Source organism: Antechinus flavipes, chromosome 4 (assembly GCF_016432865.1).
Source record: "Antechinus flavipes isolate AdamAnt ecotype Samford, QLD, Australia chromosome 4, AdamAnt_v2, whole genome shotgun sequence".
Lineage (NCBI taxonomy): Eukaryota > Metazoa > Chordata > Mammalia > Dasyuromorphia > Dasyuridae > Antechinus > Antechinus flavipes.
Genome location: NC_067401.1, coordinates 134,276,381 through 134,286,440, shown reverse-complemented (window position 1 = coordinate 134,286,440; position 10,060 = coordinate 134,276,381). Strand labels below are relative to the sequence as shown.

General features: G+C 45.5%; 1 protein-coding gene across 1 annotated transcript in view; it reads left to right on the top strand.

Annotated features, from left to right (window-relative positions):
• The first annotated feature begins 1,005 nt into the window (after window positions 1-1,005).
• The window catches only part of ERBB2 (erb-b2 receptor tyrosine kinase 2), a 34,915-nt gene continuing 25,860 nt past the window's right edge, over window positions 1,006-10,060 (top strand). The window contains exons 1-2 of the mRNA XM_051994603.1: window positions 1,006-1,333; window positions 7,327-7,478. Coding sequence (XP_051850563.1) covers window positions 1,261-1,333; window positions 7,327-7,478 — 225 coding nt within the window. The 5' untranslated portion in view covers window positions 1,006-1,260. The remainder of the gene's footprint in view (window positions 1,334-7,326; window positions 7,479-10,060) is intronic.

Here is a 10,060-nt window from a genome sequence, read left to right as displayed (position 1 = left end):
CACAAGACAAATCTGGGGTCCGGAGAGATGGACAGAGACCCTTGTGAGGTGGTCCTGGCATTGCAACAAATTTAGGCAGCTGCTTAACCGACATTCCCCAATCTGTCCTTTGTTCACCTTGTAATAGTCACATTTCTGAGCTTGAACTGCTGCATTTTCTGACAGAACTAATGCTTAAATATCTTAAACTGAGTATATTCTCTTTCCTATCCTTCCACAAAGGAACAGATCTTAGGGTCCACAGGCCAAGAGTCCTGTAAACATTTCAAAGGGTTTGTGAACTTGAATAGGGAAAAGAAATTTTTGATAACTTCTAATTTTTTTTTAAATTTTTATTTAATAATTACTTTATATTGACACTCATTTCTGTTCCGATTTTTTTTTCCCTCCCTCCCTCCACCCCCTCCCCTAGATGGCAAGCAGTCCTTTATATGACGGATATGGATAACTTCTAATCTAATTGAAATTTCGTATTTCCTTCAATTACTTAAAAAAAAATTCTAAGGAGTCCCTCAGTTTCATCAGGCTATCAAAGGGGTCCCCGATACAAAAAATGGTTAAGAGCTCTTGTTATAGAAGAAGTTGAGGTGAGTATGAGGATGGTGAGATGGAATGGAGCTTGTTAATAAAAGGAAGGGGAGCCTGGATGAGGGGAGGATAGGGAAAGGCAACCTTGATTAAGGTTTCCTCAAGAGTAGACTGGCTGATTAACAGTGGATTGGGAAAGCCTGGGAAGGAAGAAGCAGGTTATCCTGAGTCTGTTCCCAAACCCTCCTTCCAAACACAGTAGGTTTCTAAAAAAGCCTCCAGGTTTAGGGGAGATCAAGGCACCCCCAGGCCTACCCAGGGAGATAGAAAGTAAAGCTGGGAGCCGCCACTGCCACTCCCAGAGACTTGTTGGAATGTAGTTGGGAGGAGGGGGAGGGCGGGAGCGAGAGCGAGCAGCGCGCTCCCGAAAAGAAGAGGAGGAGGAGGAGGAGGAGGAGAAGGAGGAGGAGGAGGAGGAGGAGGAGGGCAAGCACTGACTGCCTTGAGGAAGTAAAGGAATGAAGTTGTAGAGCTGAGATTCCTCTGCAATCCTGGCTAAGCGAGAGAAGACAGCAAAGAAGGAAAATACCTCCACTCAACTAGTGAGTGGCTCCAGAAAATCCCTGGCCGGACTGTGCTGGGTCCCGGGATTCCCTTATCTCCCAGTTCCCGGGTTCCGCTGGACCTCCCCCTGAGCCTGGGAGCCATGGGCCCCGGGCCGAAGTGAGGACCATGGACCTGCCCGGCTGCTGCTGTTGGGGGCTCCTTCTGGTCCTCCTGCCCCCAGCAGTCTGGGGAACCCAAGGTGAGTGCGATTGGGAAACAACTGTCTACAATCCTCTGCAAAGAATTCTCAGCGGGAGGAAAAACCGGGGGGACATCTGACAGGGGTCAGGAGAGCGAAGGCTTAGAGAGCATGGGAGTCCATAGAGGAGAAATATGGCCAAGCCCCCGGGGAAGGGGGTCCCCCTAGGAGGGCCCAGGAGATGAAGTCTATGAGATGAAGCTGGATCGGGGAGGTAGGTACGGCAGGGGCTAAAGTTACATTGAAGGAGCCCCAGTAGGACTTGGGTCCCAGCCAGCTCTTGTCAAACAGGAAAATTGTCAAAAAGTTTTATAAAAGTGACTAGGGGGAAAAAAAGTCCTCCTAAGTGGAGTGTGTGTGTGTGTGTGTGTGTGTGTGTGTGTGTGTGTGTGTGTGTTTGGCTCTTAAAATCCACTGCCTCTAAGCTCCAGACTGAACTGGGCTGGGCTGGCTTCCTCTGGGGGTCCCTATTTGTGCCTCAGCTCTCCCCCCTCTCCTGCCCCCCACCCTCTCCAACTTAGGTTATTCCTGCTCCAGTGCCTGCCTCAGGCTGGGGATGGGGGGGTGGAGGTGGGAGGGGGCAGAGAGGTAACCAGTTGGACCAGGAGCGAGAAGAGAAGGCTCTAGGCTTGCTTGGATGTTACCACACTCACCAGTGTGGGGAGGGAGGCCAAGAGAGGGAAGAAAAGAGGGGGCGGGAAGGGGAGACAGTTGTTTTGAATAAGTTTCTTCTGGGCCAGTCTGGAAAGGGAAGAGAAGCTTAATTTTGTTGGACTTAACTTGTCAGGTGGAGGGGATGAGACATAGAGTGGGACTCTGGGTGGTCTTGAAGTGGGGAGGGGGAGAGTTCCTAGGGCTGGGACTTGGGGGGCCAAACAAAAGAGTCCTCTGGGAGCTAAAAGGGTAAGGGATATTGTTTTGGTCCGGCTCTTTCCTTCATTGGAGATGGGGGGTGGAAGGGATGAGGTGGGATAAAGCTAAAGGCTGTGCAGGGCAGCATACCCCGGGACTGAGGATCTTGGCAGATGTCGGCTGTCTGTTGAGTCTCTCTGCTTCTGGGGGCGGGGTCTATGTGTGTCCCAATGTCAGTAGGTCTGTTTTGTCTGTCTGTAAGTGTCCCTTTGTGTTGTTCCCAAACAACATTGACTCCATGACTTGAGCTCCTGGGGAGCTTTGCTTTTCCCTCTCCCAGAATCCTTGAGATGTCTGGGTCAAGTTTTCAGAAAAGCCCTGAATAAAAATGTATCTCATCCTCTGTTTGGATCCAGGACATGATACCCAGCTCCACTCTACGTGTTTAGCTTCCCTCACTTCTTTGATTTTCAACCGACCCTTCAAACCTTGATACTCTAGCTAAGGCAAGACTTTTACTGTATCTCTGAAATCTTGAAACTATGTTTCTGTTCAGCTGTAGAAAAAACAACTGGGTGACTGGAAAGGGAAACCTGATGGGAGCTTCTGAAAGCTGGTGTTCCCCTCCTTGCCTCAGTTTCTTCATCTTTGTGCTTCAGTTTCCTCACTATTGTTCTATATTCACATTTTTTAAAATTCTTGATAAGTCTCTTCAAAGGAGAGAAAAGATGGATGTGTTGGGAGCGAGCGGTATTGAGGAAAGAGGGAGAGATTGTAAAAGGGCCAGTTCATCATACAAGTTGCACTCTATCCCATTTCATCAGGGGTGGTATTCTGTAGGGATATGTCAAAGGTGATTCTACCTAAAGAAACTACTGAAGGGAGAAGGGGCATTCAGAGAGGGACTTCAGAGTCAGGGAAAAGGCAGGTCAAATTTTTGCCAAGATCCTATTTCATAGATTGAGGAATTATTGACTTGGAAAGCCATGTAAATCCTCAATTTGAGGATTACCTACAGCTAATGTGTATTATTATTATTAACATTATAGGATGGCTCCTTTTTTATCCACCACTCCTTTCCCCCACCTTAGTGATTGTGCTCATGGGAAATAAACTCATTTTGGTATGAGACATAATGGGGAAGATAAATCCATTGCATTTCAAAGACCAAAATAAAATGCATTAATTTTATTTTAAAATTTTAATGAAATAATTTTATCATTGATTGTTTTTACCATGACTAACTAGTCAGACTGTGAGTCAGTCACATTCCCAAATTCACTCTCTCCCTAATGACAATATTTCTCAAGAGTGCCATTTCTCTTTTTGTAGAAAAAGAATTCTGACCCAGTTCTCTAGTCATCCAAGAACCAAAAAAAGGGAAGTAATTGTTTTCCCCTAGTCTTAGGAGTTCTTTATCTCTTTTGCATTATGAATCCTATAATGAAATCTATGCACCTCTTCTCAGAATAGTGTTTTAAAATCATTTAAAGACAAGTTATATTTCAGTTAGAAGTTAATGAAAATTGTGTATTTTTTTCCTTTCAAGTTTATGGACCACCCCTCCTTAAATCTATGGTCCATGGATCCCAGGTAAACAACCCTTGCCCTCTGGTGTAATATAAAATGTTGAATGTAAGCCAAAGAGCCCAGGTTCAAATACTATCCATGGAGCTTATTAGCTGTGTGACTCTGGATAAGTTCCTTACTCAATGGGAGTTGAAATTTTCTCATGTATAAAAATAGGGTTCATGATATATCCATTTTTATCCCCAGTATTGGAGCAGCATTCACTGGGTGAGCCTGAAAGTTCTCTTAATAGGAAAAGATTTGGAATGATGATTCTCCTACGGGAAATTCTGTTCCCTGCCCAGACAGTTTGCTTGAATTGGGGGTGAGGTAGAGTCAGAGCTGTTGAGGATGGCAGGAAGTCTTTGGGGTGTGGGTGGGAGTGAAACAACTGGGGCGGAAGACAGGGGAGAGAAAAGCAAGGGGGGGGGGGCAGCAGAGCCAGCATCATCAAGGGACTCATGTTTTTGTGGGCACATAGAAAGTTCTTTTTATCATAGAGGTAGTATGGGAAACTCACCCCAAACTCCCTCCTAAAAGCAAGTGTTTGGAATTAGAAATTGGACAGCTCAAAGGATTTTTGGTGAAATAGAAAGTAATGGGAAGATCCATCTGGGCTTGATTCCTTCTAGGAGGAATAAACCCTGATAGTTGCTAAGTGTTACCATAAGGGACCATGTGATTGAGGAAGGGATAGGTCAGGAATGAGAACCTTGGGAGAAGCCTGTCATGTTGGTACGACCTACTAAAACAAAAGGAGGCAAGGAGCTCAGGACAGTGGAAAGAATACTTAATATGGAGCCAGAGGATGTGGGTTCAAAACCCATCTCTAATAAGTACTTCCTGTGTTACCTTAAAAAAAGACACAACTCATCTAAGACTTTTATTTTTTTATCTCTAAAATAAAGGAGTTAGACTAGGTGGTCCCTGAGGTCTCTTCCCAAAGGATGAGGTTGTGATGTAGTCTGAAGTAAAGAATATTAAGGAAGTTGGGAAGCTAGACTATGTGTCCTCTGACTTCGGAAGAAGCTAGGAAATGACTTGGTCAGGACCACAAGGCCAGTGTGTGTCAATGGTGAAATTTGAACCCCAGTCTTCCTGACTTCAAAGCCAGCTCCATATCTACCACATCATGGCTTCCAAAAACATACATACACTAAAACTGCACTTTCTTTTCTTTGAAAGGAATTAGTCTGATCTCAACTTCACCCAGAAAGAATTATCTAAGGAAGCAACAGAATGTGGGGCTCAGCGACAGAAAGTGTTTCAGAATAAAGGGCAAATATTAGTGGAAAGGGAAATTCTGTGTCTGCAGGGGGTGGAGAAAGGAGGGAGCCTGAGCAAAGATGGGAAAAAGGAGTGACATCCCCATCCCCCAACCTCATATCTGTTGCCTGTGGTCTGGGTGTCAACATGTTGTGATGTCTGCTGGCCTTTGGTGCTGAAACTAGGAGCTGGGTTGTTGGAGTGAGTGATTCTTTCTCCTCCTCTTCCTCCTCTGCCATGGCAATGTGCAAACACTCCAAATCTCATAATAAGCAGCTAAAGGGTCACAAAATAGGCAAACAAAAGTGCTGGGACACAGGGCTAGGTCCACTCCCCCCCTTCAGCTCCTTTTATCCTGACTAAAGATTCTGAAAGTGTATTTGTGACACTAAGAGTGTGTATGAGCCACTGGGTCTTTCCCCATGCCATTCTCCTGCCTGTGTGGCCCCACCATCCTACTTTGAGTGTGTGCCTCAGATCAAGGGAGCTGGTGGGGGGTGGGGTCAGGGGGCTCCTTTCCCTGGGCCTTGGGCTGGGGCCTAGGGAGACAGCTGGGCTGGGGCTGAGCAGCTGAAGTGGCAGGGGGGAGCTGGTCCCGGCAGCAGGGTCTTTATTTTGGGCCCTGTCTGCCCCCTGGCTCCAATTTCTCTTGGGAGCTAGATGGGGGATGGGCTGGGAGGGTGGGTGGGAACAAGGATGAGTTCAGTAGGGGAGATGGACCGAGATGAGAAGCTATCCCTCAGTCTGGGAGGCTAGACTCTCTTGGGGTCCCTGTTTCCTAAGATTCAGTGGGTGTCTAGAGATAGAGGATGTCAGGATTTGGAGGAGGGAGGTAGAAGCTCAAAGGGAAAGAATTAATTTCTCAGTTTCTGCTCTCTTTACATCCAGACATCTGGTCTTCTAGCCTCCTTTACTCCCTTCCAACTCTCAGGTGAGCAGAAAAGTAGAGCCTAAGATTGCATTCTTTCTCAGCCTTTGAGGAAAACGATAAAATCTGTTGAGAGAGGAGGAGTCTGGGATATGTGTAGAGAAGGAGGAGAAAATTGGAAATGGAAGTGTTATGCAGGAATCCCAGGCAGCCAAGTAAAATGCAGGATTGTGTGTGTCTATAGTGGCCCTCCCTCTGCCTACTACCCCTCTAGGCACACCCTCCCAGGTCGAGATGCATCAGGTGACTCATCTTCTCACCTGAGCAGAAAAACAAGTTCAGCAGGGCATATTAACCCCCTCCCTGCCAGCAGGCATGGAACCAGCTGATAATATGACTAGCTCCATTCTCCCCCAGCACAGCTTGTCTTTCAAGGAGAGTTAGGGGGACTTCTTGCCCTGATTTGGCTGCCCAGTAGGCACCTCTTGTCTCAGGCAGCCTGGGGCCCAGGCAGAAAGTTGATTGAGATGTCTGCCATGGTGTCCCTCAGCTGGTGGGTAGTGACTGTGTTTGGTGGTGGTGGGGACGATGAGCTGTCCCTGTGGCAGACCTTTGCCAAGTTCTCCCAGGCTCTCACCCCTTGTGGAGGCGTGGGTGCCAGTTGGTACAAGGTTTAGGCACATAGACATATCTTGACTGAGTTCTGCTGTGATTCTGATTGCTCTGGTTGCCCCGAGTAGAGTGGTTAGAAGCTCCTTCTTTCCAGCTCATCCTGGAGTGACCAGGGGCCCTGGACTTACCCACCCCCACTCCCAACTCTGACCTTCACTGTCATTTTCTGGGTGGTATTAGGGGTGGGAGGATATCATTTGCCAGGAGGTTGGCATGTGGGTGGTATTGGAATGGGGTGGGGAAAATGCCCTGGGTTTGTTTGGGAGAGGGGGTGCTAATGATTCATCTTCCCTCTTGGGGGATTTTTACCCTATTGGCAATATGCCAGTCTTAGGGCACAGCCTCTGGGATAAAGGGGGGTTTTCTCTATTGGCTCCCCTATAAGAGGAGGAGAGGACAAGGTCAGTTCACACTCCTACCCCATTTATAGCAAACATTATGAGACAGGCACAAGGCAACTCTGGGGATCCCCTATTTTTGCATGGGTACAGTTGGCAAATGATTCACCCCAAATCCTTCTCCCTTTAGCTCATAGTTTTGTTTAGTGGTTAGCTCTTTGAGTGAAACTATGGGTCCATTGATATTAGGGTAGGCTACTATTCCTTCATTGGCCCAGGAGCTAAGTTTGGACTCTCCTGTATATTTCTCCCTAGCTGGGGAAAAAGGACTTCTGGGTCCCTGTGACTGCTATGAGAATTGTGGGTCAATGAGCTTCAAGTGGACAGTGCTAGCACTGACCATGGCATATTTTCTCTTTTCTTGCTAGTGTGCACAGGCACAGACATGAAGCTGCAGTATCCTGCCAGTATCGAGAATCACCTTGACACACTGAGCCACCTGTACCAAGGATGCCAGGTTGTACAGGGCAACCTGGAGCTCACTTACCTGCCTGCTGATGCCAACCTCTCCTTCCTCCAGGTGAGACCTAGAGATTATCCTCTGCCCCCAGAGGAGATGGCACCTTCCCTCGCCTTGCCTCTCCTCAATCTGGGACATTCTCTCTCTTTCTCTCTCTGTCTCTGTCTCTCTTTCTCCTTTCTAAGATCTTCCTTCCCATTCCTCCATGTCACTTGCTCTGCCCTTATTGTCCCAAATTGATCTCAAATGGCATTTTCCATCCTAGTTCTCTAAGGCACTTATAATGCATGGGCTTCCCTTTGGGACACAGACTTTGAGGTCCCCTAATACTCTCCTCTTTTCTCTCCCAGCTGGCCCCAGTTTCCACCAAAGCATCTTCCCATGCATCATACCATTCCAATATTCCGCTTTGATGAGAGTAGCTGGTTCAAGAGTAAATAATCTATAGGCAGGAGAGGGAAATGGCATAAAGCAGTGATTTCTATTAATCCATCAAATTAGTACTCACAGGGCACCAAGGAGAGCAAGATTAGCTACTAAGCAGCAAGTGTAAAACAGCTATAAATCAAGGTCCCCATCTCTATCCTACCTGTTGGTGGCCCAGTAGATAGAGAGACCTACATTTGGAATTAGGAGTTTTCCCATCTGCAAAATGGGATAATAGTAGCACCAACCTCACCCAGTTAAATGTAAGAATCAAAGGAGATATTTGTAAAGTGCTAGACCTATTCTAAAGTGCTATATCAATACTAGTTTTTTTAGTTGTTATTATTCCAGTCTGTTTTCAAATTTGGGCCTTCAGGCTTCTTCCTGTTCCAACACGATTGGCTCTGACTCCTTCTGAACACTCTTTAGATGGTTTCCCCATCTTTCCCTAATTCTGTCCTGGAGGCTCCATCCAGAGAGCAGCCCATTTTAAGAAACATTCTCTCTTTATTCATGGATCTGGCAGCCAAGGGTATCAGCCTTTGAAAGGCAAAGCCTCTCTAACCAGTTTGGAGACTCTTAAGTTACAATTGCAAGTCCGATTTACATTGAACTTCCTGAAAGGTTCTGCTCCAAAGGTTACAGTCCTGTAACCTCTTATCAAGGCTCCTGGCTGACTCTGCCAGGGAAGTAGGGGAGCCAGCTCAGGCGTGGAAGCCATTATCGATAGGAGGGCTAAACCCCAGCTTCCTGGAAAGATCAGGGCCTTCCACCAAATCCCGATTGAGGAACTGGACCCAAAGAAAGTGACCAACAAGAAAAATTCCCACTGTTGTTCCAAAGGGACAACCTGACAAGCCGCCCTGCTCCCTCATCATAGAGAGGGAACCAGTGCACCACAGCTCCTCTCAGGCAGCCCGGATGATTTGGGAGTCCCCACAAGCTGCAATCTAGCTTTCTGTTGAGGCACTTGAAGCCTGGGATGGGGGACACAGAGTCTGGGACCTTTCTTCCTAGCTGTTTATATTTCAGGTATCCAGATCTCAGAGTCTGCATAGCAAATAAAACTGGGGAGACCTCCCTGATAAATGGCATTGCACAAGAATAGCCTCCAAGATTTGGATTGGATTCCCTTTTGAAGGGAAAGTAGGACCTCCAACGTATATATATGTATAACCACTAGTTTCTAAACTCCAAGAACATCTAAACTGGGCATTCTTAACATTTTGTTGTGGCCTAGACCCTTTGGGCAATTTCATGAAGCCTATACAGACCTCAGAATAATTTTTTGGGGGGCCAAGATAATTAGGATTAAGTGACATACAGCTAGTCAGTGTCTGAGCTTGTCTTTGAACTCAGGGCCTCCTGAATCCAGGGCCAGTCTATCCACTGCACCATCTAGCTGCATCTATAATATTTTTAAATGTATAAAACTCAAAAATGCATAGGATTACAAAGGAAACCAATTATATTGAAATACAATTAGCAAATATTTTTTACTTGTTCACAGATGCAACTAAAAAGGCTAGAAAAAGAACAAATTGAAAGTCGTCAGTTAAATACCAGATTAGAAAATTTGAAATTCAAAGGAGAGATTAATAAAATTGAAACTAAGAAAAGTATCAAATTAATAAATAAAACTAAGAGTTGGTTTTATGAAAAAAACCAACAACATAGATAAGCCTTTGATTAATTTGATCAGAAAAAAGGAAAGAAAAAAAACAAATCACCAGCATAGTGTTCCTAGACTTCAGGTTAGGAATCCCTAATTTAAATTTTATCTCTCCTGGTTTTGGATTAGAATAGGATTAGAAGTCATCTAGTCCAGTTTCCTCAATTTACAGGTGAGCAAAATGAGATTAGGTGTTCCAGGATCTGAACTCAAACCCCCTACTCTAAACAGCACAGTTTTTTTTATGGCAACATGCTGTACTTAATATATAATTGTTGAATGAATGAATGAAGAAAGGCAGATTCAGAGGCAGAAGATTTATATTCAAATCTGAATTACTTATAATCACTTCACCTGAAGCCTCAGTTTTCTCTTTCATAAAATGGGGATCATATTATTTGCATACCTACATACTTCACAGGGTTATTATGAGGTTCAAATAAGATAACTTATCTAAAACATTTCTTAACATCAAGTGTTATATAAAGGTCAGCTATTATTGTGAATGAAGGAATGAACAAACAAAGGAATGAAGGAAGGAATT